Source organism: Oryza glaberrima, chromosome 1 (genome assembly GCF_000147395.1).
Source record: "Oryza glaberrima chromosome 1, OglaRS2, whole genome shotgun sequence".
NCBI classification, from domain to species: domain Eukaryota; kingdom Viridiplantae; phylum Streptophyta; class Magnoliopsida; order Poales; family Poaceae; genus Oryza; species Oryza glaberrima.
This window is the reverse complement of record NC_068326.1, coordinates 26,223,770-26,247,771: the sequence shown is the minus strand read 5'-3', so window position 1 is coordinate 26,247,771 and position 24,002 is coordinate 26,223,770. Positions and strand designations below refer to the sequence as shown.

The 24,002-nt window shown below is 40.6% G+C and overlaps 3 protein-coding genes across 7 annotated transcripts; 1 reads left to right on the top strand and 2 right to left on the bottom strand.

Annotated features, from left to right (window-relative positions):
• Nucleotides 1-14,768: 14,768 nt before the first annotated feature.
• Nucleotides 14,769-20,316, bottom strand: LOC127753611 (uncharacterized). Of its 5 annotated transcripts, XM_052279060.1 has the most exons (6): nt 20,090-20,316; nt 19,609-19,808; nt 19,067-19,277; nt 18,820-18,973; nt 18,580-18,699; nt 16,723-16,868 (listed from the first exon to the last, which is right to left on the bottom strand). In XM_052279060.1, exons 1-5 carry the CDS (start codon nt 20,292-20,294, stop codon nt 18,648-18,650), a joined length of 822 nt encoding a protein of 273 aa, XP_052135020.1. In that variant the 5' UTR covers nt 20,295-20,316; the 3' UTR covers nt 16,723-16,868; nt 18,580-18,647. The 5 variants fall into 5 exon arrangements, with proteins under 5 accessions (XP_052134999.1, XP_052135020.1, XP_052134998.1 ...); XM_052279039.1 differs by lacking the exon at nt 16,723-16,868 and adding an exon at nt 14,769-16,073 and having other exon boundaries at nt 18,820-19,277; XM_052279038.1 differs by having other exon boundaries at nt 18,820-19,277.
• LOC127753595 (two-pore potassium channel 3-like) lies at nt 16,537-18,230 on the top strand. The gene is made up of 2 exons (XM_052279037.1): nt 16,537-17,630; nt 18,068-18,230. The coding sequence occupies exons 1-2, from the start codon at nt 16,558-16,560 to the stop codon at nt 18,210-18,212; spliced, it is 1,218 nt and encodes a 405-aa protein (XP_052134997.1). The 5' UTR covers nt 16,537-16,557; the 3' UTR covers nt 18,213-18,230.
• A 1,160-nt stretch (nt 20,317-21,476) lies between the features above and the next one.
• On the bottom strand, nt 21,477-22,720 carry LOC127758051 (transcription repressor MYB5-like). The gene is made up of 2 exons (XM_052283673.1): nt 22,352-22,720; nt 21,477-22,258 (listed from the first exon to the last, which is right to left on the bottom strand). The coding sequence occupies exons 1-2, from the start codon at nt 22,636-22,638 to the stop codon at nt 21,718-21,720; spliced, it is 828 nt and encodes a 275-aa protein (XP_052139633.1). The 5' UTR covers nt 22,639-22,720; the 3' UTR covers nt 21,477-21,717.
• Nucleotides 22,721-24,002: the final 1,282 nt, after the last annotated feature.

The following is a 24,002-nucleotide window of genomic DNA, read 5'->3' as shown; positions in this document are numbered from 1 at the left end:
TATTAAACTGACACATATCGAGAAAACAATGTTGAGCCGAACGGGGTGGAAGAAATAGGGCGTGTTTGCTTGCTGCCCTCAGATTTGCGCCTGGCTCAGGCGTCGATCTCAGGCGTCCGATTTCGGTCGCCTATGGTCGGATCGACCTGCCTGAGCAATGGTCTCCAGGCGAGGGCAGCAACCAAACAGCCCCATAATCCGCTGAGCTCGAGCCTCTCTCCCATTCCACATGTCCCATGTTTATTATTTTACTTCGATCTACTCTCCGTCTCTTTCCCACACCCTCCATATCCTCTCTGTCTCTATACCACCGCCACCCGCAGCCCCTCCTACTCCCCTCTCCACCGCTGTGGCATCGTGGCATCCTCCCCCTCAACGGTGGTGACTCCGGCGGGCTGCTCTGCTAGCTGGGACAACGATGGCTCCCATGGGCAGATCTGTCGGTGGCGACGGCGGAGACTATGTGCAGATCCATAGGCTGCGGCGGCGGTGGCTCCCGCGCTCGGATTTGTCAGTTGCAACGACGATGGCTCCCGTGGCCAGATCCATTGGTTCAGATGACGACAAGCATGGGCTCCCATGAGCGGATCCGGCGATGTCTCCCGCAGATGGATCCAGTGGCGTCGATGGCTCTCGCACATGGAGGCAGCAATGGCAACCTCGGCGCCCCAATGAGCGATGGCGGCAGGCGGGGTTCTCGTCTGCAGTGAGTGACTGCACCTCCTTTGATTTGGTTTTTGATGAATGCTTGATTCTATAATGTGCAATTGTTGATGGATATCCGGTTGAAATTTTTGTGATTTGTGCTATGTGATTTTGTGCGGGGGATGTTGTTGTTAGATGGATTGATGGGTGATTTGTGTTTTGTGATTTGGAGGATGTTGTTGGATAAATCGATGGTGGTATGGGGGTGATAGGGAGCAACTTAATTTAAGCCGATGCATCGAGCCAGCGTTTTTTTTTCCCACATTCGTGGAACCTCAAAGGTGCTACTAGTTTCTAAACTGACAACTTTGGTTACTCCTCATCAGTGCCATTTGAGGGGTTTCGGTTGGGAAATCCAATACCTATGTGATGTTCGCAATCAGCACCTATTAGGTTTTAGTGTGTGATAACTGATATACAAAATAAAAAAGAAACATCATAAAACTATTACTCTCTCCATTTCAAAATATAATATTTTTCATTGGATGAGACACATCTTAGGTGGTGTTGAAGATGAAGATTAAGTTTTTTTACGCAAAACGAGGTGGTAGTAACGTATGATTGATTGAGTTTTAATGATTACAAAGTTGAAAATAGATTGATATGATATTTTAGAGCAACTTTCATATAGAAAGTTTTCGCACGAAATGCACCGTTTAGCAGTTTGAAAAGCGTGCCACGAAAATATTAATCTTCATCCAACACTTGTTAGTACTACGAATCTAGACACGTTGCCTGTCTGAATTCATAGTATTAGCATGTATCCCATCCAACAGTGGCGGATCCAGAAAATTGATTCGTTGGTGTCATAACGTGTCTATCTGTGTCATAGTATACTAATTATGCTTAGATTATGGTGTTATAATGTATGAATAAGCAGTTTTGCTACAGGTTTTTGTAACGACCCGCCTCTCCCAGGCCGGGCCCACTTACATCTGGCAGCTTTCATAGGTTGGTGTCATAACGTGTAGGTTGGTGTCATAACGTGTCTATCTGTGTCATAGTATACTAATTATACTTAGATTATGGTGTTATAATGTATGAATAAGCAGTTTTGCTAAAGGTTTTTGTAACGACCCGCCTCTCCCAGGCCGGGCCCACTTACATCTGGCATAGTATACTAATTATGCTTAGATTATGGTGGTTTTTGTAATGACCCGCCTCTCCCAGGCCGGGCCCACTTACATCTGGCAGCTTTCATAGGTCATATATTCCTCTCTTGGCCACGTCCATGTGTCCAGTGCCAGTGCATGTGCCATGCTGTGTAACCACTCCCGGTCTACACCAGCCATGCGCACCATGCCTAGTCCATGTGTCCAGTGCCAACGTATGTGCCATGCTGTGTAACCACTCCCGGTCTACACCAGCCATGCGCACCATGCCTGCGCAACTGCGACACACGCGCCCATGAAACCGCGAGAGTCGGCTCTGATACCATTTTGTAACGACCCGCCTCTCCCAGGCCGGGCCCACTTACATCTGGCAGCTTTCATAGGTCATAGACTGCCCTCACAGACCAACACATGTCTTTTCTGCACACTTTGTCCTCACTTCTTTGGAGATTGGCTTTCGGAAAAGAAGTTGCAACTTGTTGATATGAGTATTCTATTAATCCCATTAAGCCCTAGGCCGGGATGTTACAGTTTTGCCAAAAGTCATCGGTGTCGCCTGACACAGGCCCTTATAATGTAGATCCGTCCCTGCCATCTAACCAAAACTTTTTTATATTCTAAGACGGATGGAGTATTTTATAAGCTCATTCACATAAGCATAAGAATCTAAGGTCAACCCTGGTGGGTGGCGGGCTGCCGGCCTCCACTGCCACGTCATTGGGGTTTTTCTTCACCATATATGAAATCACCGTTCTGGCAACGTAATTCGCAAACGCTGTTCGGTGATCGATCGCCCTAGGGATGGGGCAGCGATCGATCCCATCCCCCCTCCCTCCCTCCCTCCACCTGGTTTTCTTTTTTGGCACCACATTACTTTTCTATTTTAGTAAATTTATACACCTAAAGTTTATACACCTCAAGTTTACACATCCAAAGTTTAGAGACCAAAAGTTTATAAGTCAAAAGTTTATATATCCGATTCAAATTTGAATTCAAATATTTTTTTATATATAGTATTTCTATACATCTAAAGTTTATACATCTAAAGTTTATAAGTCAAAAGTTTATATACCCGTTTCAAATTTGAATTTGAATTATATCTGATTCAAATTTGAATTTTGAATTTGAATTCAAATATTTTCTATATATAGTATTTCTATACATCTAAAGTTTATACACCTAAAGTTTATAGATCCAAAGTTTATAAGTCAAAAGTTTACATACCCGATTCAAATTTGAATTTGAATTATATCTTATTCAAATTTGAATTTGAATTCAAATATTTTCCATATATAGTATTCCTATACATCTAAAGTTTATAAGTCAAAAGTTTACATATCCGATTCAAATTTGAATTTGAATTCAAATTTTTTATATATAGTATTTCTATACATAAAATTTTCTAACTTATATTTTTTTAAAAAATTGTGTGTACTGTAGTAAAAAGAGAAGAAGGGAGAAGAGGAAGGAGAAGAGGGAGGAGTATAGGGGGAGGGGGGCAAACCGATTGCTGGCGATCACCCATGAGCCTCCCCCAACGTAATTGGGGTTATTTAGGTTTTATATCCGTCGTCTTCCTGACCCCGCGATAAAAGGGGCCAGGGGTTCGTACTATTAGCCGTGCTCCTTTCATATTACCAGCAACATCTCGTGGCAGCCTATCAGGTTAATTAACTGCACACGACGTCAGGGGTGACGTACGCGTCCGTTGGAGAAAGTCCAGTCAATCGCGCCGATCGGGAAGGGAACCTCTCGCGATCGAGTTGTATATGTACGTGATGTCAACGAGGAGAGTTGTTAATGTCAGCGAGGAGATTTGTTAACTACTGCAAAAAGTTTTCCCGGACGATGTTTTACGCACGTTGGTGGCCAGCCGCTTTTCTGGTCTACGCGGGTCTCCCTAGCTGCTCCCTCGCTAGGACACTTTTCGTGCTAAAATAAATTTATTTTTTACCATCTCGCTAATATGAAACCGGAAAAACAAAAATACCTTTATTTTATTAATAATAAATCATAATATAACTATTTTTAATTTATTTACTTCCAATATAATTATTCTCTACTTTTATAAACTCTAATTTAAAAGAACACCTTAAAAATAAACTTATTGCGGCGCGGAGGGGTGCAGAGGGAGTATGACCTCAGATGGTGGAACGGCAGGTCGCGAATAGCCGGTTGACAAGACAAGAGAAAACCTGTGATGGTACACACCACGACGTGTGTGGTGTCGTGTTGATGGACTGTAGTTAGATTCGACCCGCTACCGTGGAGGGGTAACCGGATGAGTGCTATTAACTTGAAAAGTTAGCTACTTCATCCATGTTATAATATAGTAATTTAGAATTTAATAGGATACATTCTAATTATACGACTATAAATCTGGATAGAACTTCTGTCTAAATTTATAGTCTAGGATATGTTATATTCGATATTAGGTTGCTATATCCACATCAGATTAATTAGAATACACGATTCGGTTACTATAGATGGTTTGATCGGTAACCATTGTGGTATTTATATTGTCTGCCTTTTTTGTTACAGCACATGACGACCTACCAGTAATTAACAGAGAGCTATGTACAAACACGCTACGCGCGCGACCGAGACTGCTGACACTGTATTTAATTATTAATCTGGACGCTCGGGAGAGTTATGGACATTTCGAATCCTAATAGTTGATGCACACTAATTTCTAAAACTCAGTATGTAAGTATGCTACACTATCATACACTAGTAATTATTATATAAAGTATTTTAAATCACATGCAAGTGTGCCACATCATTACCTAATAGCAATTATTATCTAAAGTATTTTAAATATCATGCAAATATGATATATCATTTATAAATTTATTGTATTTTTAAAACTCAATATGTAATCAATGTCAAATAATTATCTCCATATTATTTTCATGTTATTTAAATATGTACATATATCATTAATATAATATAATGTATAATATATATTCATCCACGTATCTCGTAGGAAAGCACGATGTATCATCTAGTCAGTGAGAAGCCAATCGCCAGCTATTATCGATCGATGTCAAGCTGTGAACCCGCGTCTACAGAGGCAAGCAGAGATAGCGGCCGCACACCATTAATTCTGTATATTCGCACGTTCGTAGGCCCACGATCTCAATCAGAGTAGGACGGCTTACCCGTACTTACCTAATTGCCGATATGGTGATATATATGGTCCGTCCATTCTACTTAATCAAATCCACGTCATCATATGCATTAGGCTGTGTTTAGTTTCACGCTAAAATTAGATATTCAAAGAAATTATAACGATGTAACGAAAAAGTTAAAAGTTTATGTATGTAGAAAAGTTCGATGTGAAGAAAAAGTTAAAAGTTTGAAGAAAAAAATTAGAATTTAAACAGAGCCTTAAACTTTTGTGTTTCCATGCCCGGCCATGGCTTAGCATGGATGTAGTATATATCAACCTAATTAATAATCAATAGTTCCACATTCCCACGCACTTAATCAGTACTATAGTAGAAACGCTCGTCAAATTTAACAGAAAACATGATTGCACGTAAGCGGTATTTTCAATTTTTCTTTAAAAAAACTTAGCGAGTTTGTATAATCTCTACCATCTACCGTCAATTTCTTGGACACTTATCCAGTTGTATATATGCATGTGCAAATCAGTCGCACTTCTGTGAAAAAAAAAAACCTAAAGGGGATGTGATCTTTTCTAGTACAACGAATTTGGACAAAAAGCTATCCAGATTCATTGTACTAAGAGATATCACATTCTCGGCTAGGTTGAGTTTTTTTTTAACGGAGGGAGTATGGTCTTGTGGACAGAAGCGCCTTTATTATGATAATGAAATTATGGGTGTATAACTTAATATAAATATGCTACTAGGATTTGAATTCTATTGTACACAATTAAACTATTGTACGCTTATGAGCATATCCCTACGCTTATGATTAAAACATTAAGATTACATGATCTAGAAATATAAAATGAGGGTAAGAGCGATGCAGCTTGGCGCCGCGCACTCGTGAACCTACTAACCGCACATGCTTCAGTTTACAGGGGTGGTCATTCTCATTTGGTAAACTAACCTCTTGTCATTTAGTCATCAGGCTGTACCTGCAGAGGAGTGGAAATGAACATATACTCGCAATGCATCTAATAAGTGAAGCTAGCTAGCTAGCACAGCTGTACAAGGGGCTGGATGGCTAGCTCTAAAAGTCCTATGACGAATTTAGAGCACGAAACATGATTAATCATGCCCCGAATTATTGTCGTGGATTATCTCTATAAATTATGAAAAATTAAATATATTTTTAAAAAACTTAATACTAGTAGTTTATAAAAGCAAGTTGTATAAGTAATACGGTAGAAGAAAGTCTTTGGAGAAATATATTTTAAAGATGTGAATCAAATAATCTGCCGTAATAATTAATTTGATGAAGTAGCAAGGAGCTGAAACCAACGGGCTTAATTTGCTCAAAATAATTTGATGCTCGTACTCCCAGAACAAGTATACGTCCCTCACAATTGGATCCCCGATCGAAGTCATAAACTCCATCTGTTCTAAAATATAAGATTTTCAGCATAGTGTCAAGTTAGGTATTTAATTTTTACTTTAACTACTAATAGCAAAACAAAAATAAAAAGGGTCAATTGTGTAAAATTGATATGACTAGATTTATCATAAACAAACTATTATAATATGCAACTCTTTTTATTTACAACATTTTATTTTTATAGATATTGTTGGTCAAAATAGAATCTCGAAGACCATATCAAAGTCGAAAAATACTTATATTTTAAGGCGGAGGGAGTATACAATACCCCTGTGCAGCTACATTATTAGAGTAGAACACTAGCTAGTATACATACGTGCAATTAAGAAACTTGTGTGTAGTACATACTCTCTCTGTCCCTAAATATAAGGGATTTTGGTTAGATGTGATTTATTCTAGTGCAATGAATCTGTACTATATAAGAGATTTTGGTTAGATGTGATTTATCCTAATATAATAAATCTGTACATACTTTATATATAAATTCGTTCTACTCACATCCAACCAAAATGGGAGTAGATTTTATACGACTGGTCAATAGTCAAACCCAGAGCTTGCACCGCAAGGAAAAGAAAGTGTCTTTCTGATCCAGATGATTACGTGAGTACACATGCCGCTTGACAGGTACGTATAGCTAGCAATATAGCTAATTAGGTGTCAACAGATAAATGTGCGCTTTGACCACCCAATCCTTGCACGTATATTTTCTGAAGGGCATGCATATGATCGAGCATTCTGCAGTACATACGTGATGCTCTTGTATATATTAAGATAGTGGAGAAGATATACTACCTCCGTTCCAAAATGTTTGACGCCGTTGACTTTTTTAAAAATATTTGACCGTTCGTTTTATTCAAAAAATTTAAGTAATTGTTAATTCTTTTTCTATCATTTGATTTATTGTTAAATATACTTTTATGTATACATATAGTTTTACACATATCACAAAAGTTTTTGAATAAAACGAATGGTCAAACATGTTTAAAAAAGTTAACGGTGTCAAACATTTAGTGAAGGAGGGAGTATATGACAGCATGACAGTGAGAGGAACTTTCCGTTCAAAAAAAAAAAGACAGTGAGAGGAACTATATTACCGTACAACAGCACAATTCTTGTCCGGACAACTAACGCAGCTAAAATAGTTTCAATGCTGCACGCATACCTTGTCTCACTGATTGGTTGCCTTTCACTACAGAGCATGCAACTTTTCCCGACGGCGAAATCACCGTTGGTGATCCAAAAAACTGTAGGGAATGCTGCAGTCGAAAGTTTACGATCGGGAATTGTTGGTCGAGAACGAGTGTGTCGGGGATTTGTAATCGACAGTGATCGATTCTATGTATCATCGACAATTTACATTTCCAATCGAATATCGTGGACCATAAGCCCGTCGGGGTTTCTTGGACCTCCGTTATATCCTCCGTAACGGATTTTAGGATTCCCAACGAATTATAAACTCGTGACAATATTTGTTAAACTAATGGAATTGATAACACTATTAGCAGTTTATATCACATTATCACATCAACCCAATATTAACCACAAATGATTGTAACCTTGTCTTATGGGAAGCATTTTTTTTGTCAGTTCTTGGTAACATAGTTTAACAGTAAATATCAACAAGATTCATGACCAAACAAGTACCCTAAGTTTTCCACTACTTCATCTGTATAATAAAATTGACCAAACATTTGGCTTAATACAAATAGTTTTCTTAATGAATCTCAAGCTAATTAACCAGTTCGAATGAACGCCAAGAATATGACTTCAACTATGCATAGGATCATCACCATAGTTCTCCTATATCATCATCATGATCAGCACCAGTCTTTAACATCATCATGAGCAGAACCACCATCTTCATGATTTGATTCACATGCTTTTCTTTTTTAGGAACCTTGATGCACCATACATTAAGCTTGATGACGGCTGCCCATTGGTAGACAAACTTGTCAATTTCGGCATGTGTGAGCAGCAAGAAATATGTTCTCCTTACATAATTCATGATTGTTTTTACATAATCTCTATTTTATAAGATATTTTTTTAACTTCTTTTGTGGTACTCCTACCTAATACTCTCATTACTCCCTGCTCCCCTCCCCCCCCCCTCCGGGCGGAGGAGAGTAAGTGCAGGTTTAAGAGTGTGCTGTAGACAAAGTACAAGCACATGTGGAGGAAAGAGATAATAAAAAATAGAGAATAATGTTGGCTCTTATGCAAGAGGTAGCTATACCCATGCTGCAAGATAAATGCATTAGTTATATACTCTCTTAATTTGTTTCATATTATAAGTCCTTTTATTTTTTCTAAGACAAACTTTAAAATATTTTGATAAAATGTTTATTTTGTGTTTTATTATATTTTTCTATAAAATTAGTCAAACTTAAAAAAATTGAGTAGAAAAAAATAAAGTGACTTATAATATTAAATGGAAGAAGCGAGAGAAAGAGAGAGAATAGAAAAAAATAGAATAAATCTCTGTAGCTATTCTATTATACATGTTAGGTATAATTTATAACTAGTAGTGTTAACTTTATTATTAAATTTACTCGAGGGCAGATGCTCTCTGATAAACGGTGACGGTAAAGCATCATCTTTCTCATCATTACATGCTGTCTTTAATTGCTGATTTTAAGGTTACAACGCAGAGATAAGTTTTTTTATCCTCCTTCAACTAGTTAGCTACAGCTCTGTCTTACGATAAACTTATCTACTTAGTACTCCCTCCGTCTTCTAATATTTTGATATTTTGCTTGCACTGTTGGACCACTTGTCTTATTATTATTTTTAAATATAAAAAACAAAAAGTTGTGCTTAAAATACTTGGGTAATAAAGTAAGTCACAAATAAAATAAATAATAATTCTATTTTTTAATAAGACGAATAGTCAAACAGTGTAAGCAAAATATTAAAATCCCTTATATTAGGGGACGGAGGGAGTACATCATATGTATACTATTATTAGTATGAATATAGTTAAGTTTTTTTTTTCAAGATTTATAGTAGTAATGTGTTATTATTTTCGTAATAGATGAAGTGACAACGGCGCGTGTGTGCGAACACTGGCATTTCGAATGAGTTGGAAAACGACGACTTCGATTAGTAGTTGATCGAAAAAGTAAATCAAGTCGCTTGTTCGGATTGGTGTCTCGTCCTGATAATGATCCGCGATCTGCTTGGAATTCAAACACACGCACGTGCGCCGCGCTGCCGTCCGCGCGCTGGATTGCTGGGAACAAAACGCTACCGAGCGTACCGCGCGCTGTGGCGTTCTGCCTCTGCCTGCCTCCATGTACACCACGCGATTTCCTGCACGGATGGCATCAAATGTATCTATCCGTGACACGTAGCTTAGCTATTATGTAAAAGCATTTAATTTTATATTTTTTTGCGGGGAATTTAAACTTATATTTTTATAACTCTATTTAATTTTATAGTTGAGATAGTGTTCTGAGAAGGACATAAACAATAAATAATATTTTCATTCTTTCATATTTTTTAAATATAATACATAATAATCCTGTCTTTGTTTTAACATAGGCTACTGCCTCTTATTATAAAGTTTTTTTTCTCTAAGTTGAACCAAATATGAATTAAGCAACAAAAATATGATGACAAAACAGGTTTGAAGCACATGAACACAAAAGAAGAAATACATATTATTGCAGCCTACCAGTAAATCTCCATACTAATTTAAAGTTGATGAATATTTACATGATCGGTGACTTCGAATTGTTGCCTGCAAGTTAAATTACATATTTATTCACGTCGCACCTTTTGTAGTTGGGTTCGAAACCGAAACCAGAATGTTGCCGTGAAAACAAAATATCTTTATCATGAACTTTTGATATATGTTTTATTGCTCTAATTTAGCAAATAATTTACCTCTACAGCTCCAAGTTTTTTTTTTTAGCTTTAGAAATTATTGGAGTTGGAGCTGCTGATATATTAGAGTTATTAGGATGAGACATTTTATTCATATTTTACACTCCTCCTTTTCCCCTTTAACTTGGACTACTAATTAAGATCCATTAACGGCTAATATTAGTGTATTGCCTTTTTCGCTTAGCTATCACACACATGCCAAACATGACCATAATGCACATTATGGGCTCCAAGAAAACCATGGAGCGCAAAGTCATAGAGAGAATGGGAGAGGAATTAATGCCGTACATTGTACGCCTTTTTTCCTTTATATTATATGCGGCGTTACACTACAGTCATGCGATCCATCAAGTCAGAAGTCGCCTTCTGTTCCGTTAGGCAGGCAGAGGCCTCCTTCCCCTTTTTGATTTTCTTGGCGTCCAAGGTGCTCTGCTTAATAATTAGTCTCAAATTAATGGCCTGTCAATTGGTCAAACCTCCTGTTATTTTATATACTTCGTCGTAACCAAGAGCCAGCAGCTCATGGACTTTTCGTATTATTTCCACCTTCTGTTTTTGATCTGAGTATCAGAGTATCATGAAGCAGATATGATGCTTGGTCTCCAAGGCTCATGCTTCGCTTCAAAGGCGGCGCCAGTACGGAGGTCAACTTGATATGATGATTAAACTAAGAGGCCATCCATGTGGGGCTGTGGGCATGCAACTAGATCTTAATTTACCATCATCCAAGATTTGCCTTTTTCTAGTTTCAATACTCCGTATGTACTCACTCCGTCTTATAATATAAAAGATTTTGAGTTTTTACTTGCACTATTTGACCATTCGTCTTATTCAAAAAATTTATACAAATATAAAAAACGAAAAGTTGTGCTTAAAATATTTTGGATAATAAAGTAAGTCAAAAAAACAAAAAATAATTCTAAAATTTTTTGAATAAGACGAGTAGTCAAACAGTGCAAACAAAAAACTCAAAATCCCTTATATTATGGAACGGAGGGAGTAGCTAAGATCGATTAACCTATATAAACATAACATCAAATTTCTGCTAAGCTTTCACACATGACATGTATCATCACTACCCTCTCTGCTCCATTATAAGTGCAGCCATGATTTTTCGTACACAACTTTAACCGTCCGTATTATTTAAATTTTTTTTAAAAAATTTAAGAAACATAAGTCACATATAAAATACTAGGTTTATGAGTTCAAATCAGTAGGATATTATGACATGTATGGATTGAATCTGATCTCTAAGCTCAATTAGGCACGTGCTCGATAAAGATAGCCTGTTTAAATTGATATGGACACTTAATCAGCCTCTCTCTCTCTCTTTTTTTTTTTTTTTTTGCTCTAAAGAACTTGACGACGTTGCTATTATACAGCATGGGTTTGGTTGATAATCCTCGCAGAAAAGTTAAGGACAGGATCACATCGATTGCACAATCCACCAATCCAATGCAATCTCATGGGGTTTATCTCCGATTAAAAATGAGCTGAATCGTACGGTTTTGACTCGCCCATTGATTGCCGAAACGAAGGGCATCGCAGTTAATTTGTGGTCTCGTGGATGGCCGGAAAGAGCTCTTTCTTAATTACTACTCCCTCCGTCTCAAAATATAGCTATTTTTAGCACAGTGTCTTGTCCTAAAATGAAGCTATTTCTTCACCTACCTCCTCCTCTCAACCAATCACAACAATTCTTTTTCACCTACTTTCTCTTTTCAACCAATCACACGCTTCTTTCAATCATTCTCACCTACTTTATTAATACCCGTGCCAACCTTAAAAATAGCTTTATTTTGGGACGGAGGAAGTAGTAATTCTTGTCACTTCCTGGTGATGCTATCTTCTAGAAGAGAGTACTGTATGTAGCTGTCTCGTGTCCGTGGATGCGACTGTGCAAGTGGCGTAATAGATGGTGCAAGTGGAGTAATTGGGAACACGAAACGCACGTCACATGCTACGTACAAGCTGCCGTTGAGCTCTGCACAGCCTAGCAGTTTAATTTAAAACGTTGATACGGTTCATGAGATGCCATGTTCTCGTGTTTATCGTTTAGCTATCCCTGTCTTTGCATAGAGACGCGGGCACAAGCGATACTCAATCATACAAAACAGGAGTGGTACAGAAAGGCACGAAACTTAGCGTAAAACAAAACTGGAACAACAACTCACCAACACCAGCAAATTGAACGAATAGATTGCTCCATCTGCCTTCCCGCTTAATCAGCGTAGCAGGCATGCGGGACACGCCCTCCAATTCACTAAAAGCAGCACTAATAATCGGCAGTTTATGAATCCGAATGAACATTTCAGGCCATTTTGGTTTGACTCCAAAATATGCCATATTAAATTGTTGGTACTTTATTAAATAGTGACAACCTTGACCTGCAGGAGTAAGATAGCCTCGAGCATCATGCGTAGAAAACCTTCTCACACACGTAGGTTAAGAAAACCCCTAAACTTTACCCCACCATAACCCAAGCATCATGCATTGAAGACCTTCTCAGGCATGTCAAGAAAACCCCCGAACCCGCTCCCATCTTTACACAGCGACACCGTAACCCGTGTGAGAACAACCAATGACCTGGCATCATGCGTAACGTAACCCGTGTGAGAACAACCAATGACCTAGCATCATGCGTGGAAGAAGACCTTCTTACGCACGTCAAGAAATCCCCCGAACTCCTACCCCCACCCTTACATAGCACATCGTAACCCATGTGAGAACATCTAATTACCTGGTCCGGGTCTAAGAGCTATACTTTGACATGGGACAGATAAGGGGATTTTTTTTAACCCTAGCTTGGAATTCGCTCCCATGGAGAATCGAATCCAGTGAGGAGTGCTGTTAGAGCCACCTGACCAACTCAGCTAAAGGCTCATTGTCAGGGTTATGGATACCACATACCTAATAGGGCAACATATCCTATGCACACAGGCCCTCACGTGTACACACGTGCACACCAACTAAAAAATGTCACCAAAAAATCTAGAAAAAATCATACACATACTTTCAATTGTATTACACCTAGGGTTAAAATCTTAACATCAAATTAATTATATTTTAGCCGTAACAAAAAAACAAAAAATCTGACAGTTTTAAGGTTGCAATTTTGTCAGAATTTTATCTTTTTTGTTATTCTCTATGTAGAATGAATTTGAATATGCGACTTTGCACGTAGATGTAATACTATTAAAAGTACATGTATGAATTTTCCTAGAATTTTTTGTGAAAATTTTTAGTTGGTGTACACGGTGTGTACACGCGAGGGCCTGTGTGCATAGGATACGCTCCCACCTAATAGTAGTTGACAAATCTCGGCAGGATCGACCACATATCATGTCCTATACAGAAGCAACCTTCGGATATAGGAGGAGTTCCGGATAAGGAAAGACACCCAGAGTTCTACATGGAAACGACAATGACTACTCGGATTGTATCTATATTGATTTCCCTAGTTCTACTTGGACAAGGGGACACCTATAGATATAAATACAAGCCCCCTAGGAGGAGAGGGGACACCCACGAGGGGACGACACACACACACACTCACCATGAAGAGACAATCAACACCCACCAGAAGCCACAACATACAAGCCTACATACGCCAAGACAAGCCGCCGGATATCGATATCAGAGATACGCCTGGATTGACCCTATCCGGTACCTTCAGAGGCCGGCCGTAGGGATCTAGCATTGTCTCTGATTTCGTCGGGCGCGAGCTCGAGGAGGAATGCTACCCTGTTGTCGACTACGAGTCAGATCGTCAGACCGCCATGTCGCAACAGTTAGATAGGCTACCCCAAACATTGTACTGGTGTGATTATCATAAATAAGAGCAATACCGGCTTCGGCCAACAGGATGTAGGGTTATTATCTGACAATTCAGGGGCCCGAACCTGTATAAAAATCCATGTCTCCGTCTCTTTTACCTCAGTCTCGCATATATCTTAGCGCCGACGATCCCCATACTATGCAAATACCAGAATTGCGACATCAAACGTCGACACTCATTCACGGTACTTTAAATAGTCACTTTACTAGTGTTTGGTTTGCTATCAATATGTGCCAACAACACACATATAAATTATATATTAAAAAGAGATAGCACTACTAACACTTACTTCATCCGTTTTATATTGTAAGTTGTTTGATTTTTTTTCAAAGTTTTCTATGTTTGATCAAATTTATAGAAAAAATTTGCAACATCTACAACACTAAATTAGTTTCATTAAATTTAATATTAAATATATTTTAATAATATATTTGTTTTATATTAAAAATATTACTATATTTTTCTATAAATTTGATAAACTTATAATATAAAATGGAGGGAGTACCAAGGTTATAGTATTGTCAACATTTTAACATGTAGCTAACCAGACATACCCTTTGGATACGTACTACCAAAGAGACGTGCCAAGGTGTACGGGGAGTCAAAGAAATTGCGTCGCCGAGGGAGGAGGATGTACGGCAGTTATTAGTATAGCTGCAACTTATATTGTTAGTAACTGCGAAAAGAAAAATTGTTATTACACGTACACTGTAGATAAACCTGAACTCTTGGATTCGGATCCAACACGGAAGCCATCACACACACCATAGATTTGCAGCAGATCCGGATCTCTCTCACACAGAAACACAAACACGACTCACAAGTCGCATGTGACAGTGCAGGATTACAGGGCATTGACATCGGCGAGACGCTGACGTCTAAGCTGCCATGACGGCGTCTGGCCGGCCGGAGCACGGGCACCTCCTCGCTCTTCTTTCGTTTTTTTGTCTGGCGTCCCCCGCCTCTTGGTCCTACACTCCTACTAACTCCTAACCTGGTCGCTTTGCTTCCCCTCCGCGGCCAGGCCCACCGCGCGGCCGGCCGAGACAAGGCCCAACATACTAAGCCCACTGCAACAGCAAAACCGTATAAGCTCGCACCGTGCCGTGCCGGGCCAAGCCGCCACACCTCCGGTGCACTGAAGACTGAACAGCGGCGTGTAGACTTCGCCTGGTGGCAAGCTCTAGGTCCCCATATAAAAACCAAAGAGTCCTGCGAGGCCCATCGTCACCCATGGCCACGAACAGACGAACTGATCAAATTCCAATCAGACCATATGTAGTAATGCCGGTTTGCCGGTCTAGCGAACAACGTGAAGATCTGGTTACAGCACAGTATTACATCCTCTGCTTGACTGCTTCAGTAACAAATTTCAGGACTCCGTCGATCACACGGTCCCCAGGTGGAAACTGTGTCTTAATCAACGAGATAGATGATCAAGCTAGATAAGTTTGTTAGGGGCTAATAGATATTCATGGCGACAAATTCATCAACATTTATGCCAGGAAGCTGGAAGGCTGAAGAATGCTTGCTTGCCCGGTTCTCTAAAATACTCCAGTGCTCGGTTATATTCTAGCCTCTAGGCAAGGTCTTACAGTTTTCATCTGCACAGCCTTTTCTTCAGAGTGTCACGCAGAGACTGATCATCAGGGACAAGATACTCCAGTCAAGATCCGTCAGAAAATGACAGCTCGAAGATACATAGATGACACGGAAACAGGGATCCCCAGCTTGAGAACCTTTCAGTCGGCGCAGCATTTACCTCCCTCACCGGCAATAAGATCTCATAGCCGCAAGAAACTGACATGTTCCCATCCAGAAAAAGGCAACCCCTGTTGTAGAACAGAGTCCTGGAGAATATGTCATTGCCTTTATGTCAATGGATCATCCCAGAGAAGGGAAGGCCAACTTGCAAAATCAGAATGCTAACAAGCCATTGTTAATCTTGATATAGAATGCTAACAAGCCATTGTTAATCTTGATATCTGCAACATAAAATGTAACATCAGATTTAATTCGGGAACACCTAGTAGTGCACGTGCACGAATAGTGGGTCAGTGAAAGATTATCCCTGCCACAACACAGGTAACTACGACGATAGTCCTTTAGCCAACATACTGATGTGGATAGCATATGTGAAATGAATAGTTTCAGGTGAGCGTTGACAGCATAGTAAATCTAATTTAATTAGGATATAGATCTAGCAATGCTGTTTCAGATATCGAAAGAGAGAATATACCCGTCTTTTCCTTCCCTTTCATCAATTGCCTCTTGTATCAGCTACTATGCAATATACTGGAAACTACGTGATATAAATGTTGCAATAAATAAGAAAGATATGTTTTGAGATTTGATACACTCCTTTCAACCCAGAAAGAGCAGGTAAGTGTACATCCTTGATTGACGACCATCTCGTGGTTACCAATTCCATCACCGAGATCACAGCAGAACTGCCATGGATATAAATTGATGAGTACAGCCCTGAGAACTGCAAGCTGTGAGCTGATGAATTCAAGATCTAACATGTCTACCATGGAAGAGCACCTGCTGCCTGTAGTCCACCGTGATCAAGTATACTCTTCAAGACAAGACAGAAGAAAATCCTCCGATGTCCCAAACAGGTTCGTGACTTCCTTTCACCCAAGTACAAATAGCAAAGGTAACCCCAATACTCCCAATCATCCGTTACCTACTAGCGGAAATGGCAATATAGTTACCGCACAAAATTTCCAGCGGGTGCATTCTTCTCCTTCTATGTTCACATCAATCAAAGAAACTCCCTGCGCAGATGAGTTCAATGAGCAAAGCCATGCTGCACAACACGTACCATCATTTGCAAGGCAGGCTATCATTAGCGTCATCTTGTACATCTCAATAGGAGTCCTTGTATACATCACAAATGTTGAAGGCTTCAAGGGGAGGTCCACACTGAAGTTAGTTGATGGCCTTTACTTCACCATCATAAGCTTGTGCACCATAGGATACGGTGACATAGTCCCTTGCACTACCTTCACAAAGGTGTTTACATGCTTGTTTCTACTAATCGGTGTTCGCTTTGTTGACATTGTGCTAAATGAGCTGTTGACAAATGTACTTGACAAGCAGAGAACAGTCTTACTTAGCACAATGGATGATAACAAGCTTAATAGGGTATTTGACACCTATATGATTGATGCTGAAAAGAAAAGATCAAGAGGGAGGATGAAAGTACTACTTGCGTTAGGGGTTGTTGTAGGCACCATCTCAATTTGTACAATCATAGTGCATGAGGTGGAGGGTCTAAATTGGATTGATAGCTTCTATTTATCAGTCATTTCTGTGACAACAGTTGGATATGGGGATTATGGCTTCTCAACACCAGCAGGAAGGCTCTCTGCAACAGTGTGTTTGTTAGTGAGCACTTTGGCAGTTGCCAAGGCCTTCCTGTTCCTAACAGATCTAAGGATGGATAGAAGGAACCGAAAAACTACAAAATGGATCCTCCAGAAGAAAATGGACAATGAGCCACTGGCTGCAGACCTAGACCATGATGCTTCTGTAAGGTATTGCACAAATTTTCCATGAAACCATATACCTGCATATGTTGTTTAACAAGTACGTTTTCATGTTTTGCAATAAGAATACCAAGAGTTCAATTACCAAAAATGTAAGAACATTTTTCTTTGTTAGTGATGAAACTAGGGCCAGAGTACAGTTTTGTTTGAACATTGAAAAATGTTTGATAAAGAAACAGAGTTGAGTTACTCAAATAAACATATAGATAGGGCATTAGGGCAAGGTCACATGCCCGTGATGTAGGTGACACCATGAAAATTAACACCTCACGGTCCTTCATGAAATTTACTTTCGTTACCTTTTGTTTTTTTCTTTATTGTATTAATCTGAAAGTAATTTATAATGTTGCATTACAGTGTGACCTTTTGTATTCAAGGCAGTTATCCAGTCCTAACTTTGTGGTCTTTTTCTTTTTATGCCACAGCAAATCGGACTTTCTGATCTACAAACTCAAAGAGATAGGAAAGATCGATGACAAAGACATTGCAATGATCTCAGACCAGTTTGATCAGCTTGGCCTTGCAAAGTGTGGAAAGATCACTCTTGCGGACATCATTGGAAAATTATAAGTATGATTTACAGAATGTATATGAATACCTGATATCATAGTGATAGTTGCTGTCTTATACTTTGTTAAACAGACACTAAAGCATGCACATGTGTGGGTAACCTATTAAATAACCTCGCTATTCGAAGTACTCTGTTTCTTGGTTAGAAGTAAAAGTCCATGTGCTGGTTGAATGAATTCAATCATAACTTCAGCTTCAGGATTTCTTGCATATTTGTTTCTAGATTGTATTGATATTTAGGTATACAAGCAAAGAGGCAGGTAGACAATAAACAATTGATATTAAAGAATCATAAGATCGTCTCATACAAGAAAATAGTGATAATCTAAGCTATGTGCAGTGAAATCAAAACAATGACACAACTTACCATGTTACAAATAAAAGAAACAGGGTTTGATGTCATCAATACATTGCTTTATATACTTCGCTATGACCTCAGTCCTCAGATCCAGCCTCCTTTACTGTATTATCCACAATCTTTGCAATCCTGAAATAATGGGTGGTTATGAAGCTTAAGTATGTAGTAGCCATGCAGTAACTGTATAATTAAAAAGTATCATGCCCTTTGAATACGCTGTGTTTCTCTTCCTCCTCCTCCTTGACTCACCTTTCTCTAGTTTCAGTTACAAGCTTCAATATGTCAGACAATTTTTGCCACTTGGCATTTATTGGCTTCTGAATGTCCACCTGTTCTGCTAGTTGGGAACTGATATATTGTTCAATTTCACATTCTAATGAATCCAGCTGAAAACCAATATGGTCTAGAAAAGCATCATAAGAAGAATGGTTAGTTATGCTGTTTGGTGATTCAAGATCACTGGAAAATGTGAAGCTATCGGACATCTGAAGTTCACTTTGCTCCAACTGGCCAGTCATGCCTGAATGCACCACATGTTGCAGATCAAATGCCTTTTCAGATGATTTCGCAGGAGAGCTAGTAGTCTCATCAGTCTCATCACCAACTTTACTAGAGAAAACTCTTATGTTGTCATTGGATTCTTTGCCATTAGACATCCCTGGATGCAATGCATGTTCAATTAACATGTTCTGCTTCACTGAAATTGCCTGAATCCAACAAAGTAGAAAATAGTAGGATCATTTACATAATAGAATTTCAAATGCATAGATGAACATAAATTTGAAATTTGCTTCCTTAGTAGGAGTGGTATATGTGAGATATCAGATATGTTCTTGTTAATGACCAACTCTATAAAGAAAGAGAATCTGTAACTTTTCGTACTTGACACAATCAGCAGAATTGCCAATTTAGCACATCAACAGTACAGCATGTAACTGCTGATTAATGTTTTGGCAATTGGCAGTAGCTAGGTACCATAAGCTTTTGGCACAAACTACATAATATATTCGTTAAAAAAAAAAGACATGACCTCAGTACCTCACTGATTTTCATGGAAAGCTTATCAAGCACCTCAATGCGCTGTTTTATGCTTTCAAGAGCTTTGGTCAGCTTCTTCTTTTGCACAAGTAAATCCACTGCCTCATTCTCTTTGCCCATTCGGATGCTGACCGCAGCTCTTTTCTTAAGATTCTCAGCAGCCTCAGTCAACCGCACAAGCCTTACCCTCGTGCTATTTGCTACAAGAACAAACCACAAATTTGAGTGCAGCAGATACCACAGTGGCTGTCCACTCAATTCGCATGCACATACACAAACAATCTCACCATTTGACTACAAGATCCTACTCAGTTCCAATCAAAATTAACTTGACATGGATCATAACGTACTATCACAAGTCTGGAGCATATAACAGATAAGTTCCCCTGTCCCCGAAGGATTCATCATTCCACAACTCCCCAACTACTGAACCAGTAGAGCCGATCTGAATAGCAGCCACGGGATGCCGGAATGCGTATACCTTTGGATTGGGTGAGGTCGGCTTCTGCGTGGAGCTGTAGGAGCTGCTCCCGCAGCCGCTCGAACGTCGGCGGGGCCGGGTCGCCGTCTCTGGTAGATTCCGCCAGCGCGAACCGCGGAGGAGTTGCCCTCGCGCGGCGCCTCCCCCATGCCGCCGCGGGAGAAGGTGGAGGCGGCGCTACCGGCGGCGCGACGGCGAACGCCATCTCCGGTGAGCGTCCAGATGGGCTTGGCACTGAAAGCGGAAACTTAGAAATACGCGACCTCCTTAAGGCTTCTCCGTGATGGGCCGAAATTTCGGCCCATCCAACAAGTCCTTACCGGACGACGTATCTCGGTGCAGTGGTCTACTGCAGTACTGCTAAATAGGAACGCCCCAAAATTCTTCTGAAAAATTTCAAAACATTTCTCATGTGAAGCTCTTGAATTATTAGGTTCTGATGGAGAATTTAAGTAGATCGCATGAAGGGAAAATTCTACTCCTGAATAAAACATTTTTTCACAAACCGCAAGTTCGTAGCTACCGGTCAATCCAACTTACCAAAATAGTTTTTTCGTACCTGGAACAGAACACATTTCTGTACAGATATAAAGAGGGAGATAAGTTGCCTGAATTTCATGGTCCAGTCCAACCTGACGGTCCATTTGGGCGACGGCCGGCCCGATCGCTCGGCGGACGAACAGCGTCGTTGCTATATAGCATCCACTGCCAGCACAGTGCCAGTGTCCCTAACCCTTCTTCTTCCTCAACTCCTCCACACACAATGTCCATACATATGGAGCTTGCAATTTGAAGCATTTTCAAGTTTGCATGCCCATGAGAAGGAGAAGCAGTTGTGTACTCACACTGAATGCGCGAATGCTGTCGCTACTTCTTGATTCAAAGGTCATTTCCGCTCTGTCAAATTGTGCGATGCATTATATTGCCTATCTGTTTTGATTGAAGTTTGAAGTTATTGTTGGCTGTGATTGACGTTTGTAGGTTCAGACCAGTGTTCTTGCTTACTGGTATTCAGATGCTATAATAAGAGGTTATAATACATATCTTAGGTTTTGGATGTGTTCTTTGCTTTCATGCTTGGCATTACTCTGTGCACTTATGCGCTGTCTGTCAGTGTGCAGAATACATGGAAACCTGAAATTAAGTGATAGTTAATCTGTCCTGGATAAGTGTATATTGCAGGCTTTATCCACAGAATGAAGTGTATATGGCAGGCTTTACCTGAAATTGTGTATTTGTGCGTCTCCTAGTATGACTGGCACTCTCGAACAAAATGAAGTGTTAGACTGTTAGGTGTTTTACTGAATCCACACGCAACAGCGGAAACATTTCGGATGACATCAATGGCAGTATGTTCTGGAATAAGAACAGATGTAGCAAACAAAAAAATAACACTAATGAGCTGCGCATACGTGCATATATAGACAGACAAACCTGCAGGGTTGTGAGCTGCAAATGCTCAAATTGATCACTCGAATAATGCACACAGGAGTAGTATAGGTGCAAGCATTAAGTCGTACATACGTTTTCTTCCATCACATACACATCACCGGTCATGACTCAGCAGACAAGCTGTTCTTACATGTTTTCTCATGGTCAACTTATTCCCTGATCAATCTCCCGAAAGATTACTGTTTGGATTCCATGACGTCTCCATGACCAATCTCACCATTGCCATGCTCGTGATCGTTGCCCTCGACGACGAAGAGATCGCCTAACTGCTCGTCGTTGATCAGAGAATCAAGAAACGAGGAGAAGTCGTCGTCACCCACCATGGCGGAAGCGGAACCCATGTCGAAGCCACCATGAACTGCATCCTCGGCACAGAACTGATCGCCAAATCCTCCTTCGAATCCCTCGGCATCGGCGGCGCTCACCATCGCTGCGAAGTCACCGCCACCGTCGGCCGGTCGGGCACGATCGTCGCTGCACTCAATGCCAGCGGCCGGCGAGGATGCCGTCCTCGGCGGCTTGGCCGGCACCGCCTTCTTGTAAGAAGTGGCGGCGACGGCAGCGGCGGCGTTGGAGTGATCGGCGGCGGCCGTCAGCGGCTTGTGCGTCCGCGGGTCGATGCCCTGCGCGATGAGCTTCTTGCTGAGATGCGAGTTCCAGTAGTTCTTGATCTCGTTGTCCGTGCGCCCCGGCAACCTCCCGGCGATCAGCGACCACCTACAAGCACATGCACGGGCGGTCACCTCACCGGAGGAGCAGTACGACCTTTGCACACGAGCGATCGCCTTCGGTGCATCAAGAATTGCTTACCGGTTGCCGAGGAGGCGGTGGAGGCGGAGGATGAGGTCCTCCTCGTCGTCGGCGATGGGGCAGCGCTTGATGTCGGGGCGGAGGTAGTTCATCCACCGGAGGCGGCAGCTCTTGCCGCAGCGCAGCAGGCCCGCGCGCCGCGGCAGCGTGCGCCACCGGTCGCACCCCTCCCGCGCCACAAACCGCGCCAGCACCTCGTCCTCCTCGGGCGTCCACGGCCCACGCTTCAGCGCCGCCGCCGCCGCCTCCTCCCCGCCGCGCAGCGCCGCCGGCCGCTTCCGCTTCATCGTAGGATCGATCGGCGATTAATTTGCGCGCGAGCTAGCTTGGCCTCCTCGAGACGTCTCGATTTGCTTAATTGCTTCCGGCGATGGCTTAGCTCACAACCAGATGAGACGGTGTGCGGGGCTTTTTCTCGCCGTGCACCGCAGCGCCACCTCCCCGGAGAGGAAATGGTCGGTGGGGGTGGGTTTGTTCTCCTCGGCGTGCGGCCTGTGGCGTTTTGCGGGAAACGGGAAGAATTCTCGGGGACGGATCCATCGGGTATTCGGGTTGGGGTACAACGTGTCACGCTTTTTATCCGAAAAGGCACTGCAGATGCAAATGTACATCGTCGCGATTTCGGCAATTCGGCGCCGCGGTGATAGTCCTCACGGGGAAAAAGATCTGTAGCATTAGCAATAAAATTTGGAGCAAACTGAATAGATGGAATTATGAGGATTATTTCTGTCTACATTCATAAATTACATGGCTATGTATAACTTCTGTGAACGAATAATAGCCTAAAATTAAACTCCAAGGCTTCGTCTTTTTTAAACTCCAAACTAGGTTTCCTTATTTTTCGTTAACACATTTTTTAAAATATTAAATAGTGTGTTTTTTCTTTAAAAAATAAAATAAGCCTATTTTTAAATTTTGTAATAATTTATACTAATTACAGATGTGCTAATGGTTTGACTCGTTTTGCTTGTGCTAAAAAGCTAGACCAAGTTAGAGATTCAAACAGACCCTAACTACAGTTTCAAACTTGACAGTTAAACTTGGTGGTCAATACTAAAATACTTTGAGATGGTCTTTTTGGACAATCGGTTTAGTAATGGGTCCAAAATTTTAGCCTATAAATTCTACAAATTTTTTTATTTGACTACTTTTACTTTGGGTCACCTTTTTATCACCGGTGTCTCGCTTTGGATCACCATTTAACTAATGTTTACATTTTGAACCAGGTAATTTTATCTTTGTGGCACTTTGAACCATCCCTCAACTCTTTTATCCATCTACATCAAAATTATCATATGTCAAAGAAACAATCTACATACATTTGAGGGGGTTTTGACGAGGAGAAGCCGACGTACTTGAGGTCGTTCATCTGCTCGAGAAGAGAGTCGGGGTAGTCCAAAGTTAAGGAAACGCAAGATTACTTGGTCCAAAATAAAAACATTGGTTTAAAGGGTGGTCCAAAACGAAACATCGGTAATAAAATTTGTCCCAAATATGAAATTTACTCTTTTTTGTTTTTATATTTTTTATTAAAATATTTTTAAAATATTTTTTCAAACTTTTGCAAATCTATAGCACGCATTAGGAGGGCATTTCCTAGAGGGCTTCTTTATGACATGGTAGATGGTTATTGACGTGTACGTCTATATAT

Bases quoted from the DNA above. Each gene is read 5' to 3' on its own strand.
- LOC127758051 (XM_052283673.1), bottom strand. From the start codon at position 22,638: ATGAAGCGGAAGCGGCCGGCGGCGCTGCGCGGCGGGGAGGAGGCGGCG. The intron at 22,259-22,351 runs GTAAGCAATTCT...ATGTGCTTGTAG, and splicing joins CACCGCCTCCTCGGCAACCG to GTGGTCGCTGATCGCCGGGA.
- LOC127753595 (XM_052279037.1), top strand. From the start codon at position 16,558: ATGAGTACAGCCCTGAGAACTGCAAGCTGTGAGCTGATGAATTCAAGA. The intron at 17,631-18,067 runs GTATTGCACAAA...TTTATGCCACAG, and splicing joins GACCATGATGCTTCTGTAAG to CAAATCGGACTTTCTGATCT.
- LOC127753611 (XM_052279039.1), bottom strand. From the start codon at position 20,294: ATGGCGTTCGCCGTCGCGCCGCCGGTAGCGCCGCCTCCACCTTCTCCC. The intron at 19,809-20,089 runs GTATACGCATTC...TTGTTCTTGTAG, and splicing joins CGACCTCACCCAATCCAAAG to CAAATAGCACGAGGGTAAGG. The intron at 19,278-19,608 runs GTACTGAGGTCA...TGTTGGATTCAG, and splicing joins TTTCCATGAAAATCAGTGAG to GCAATTTCAGTGAAGCAGAA.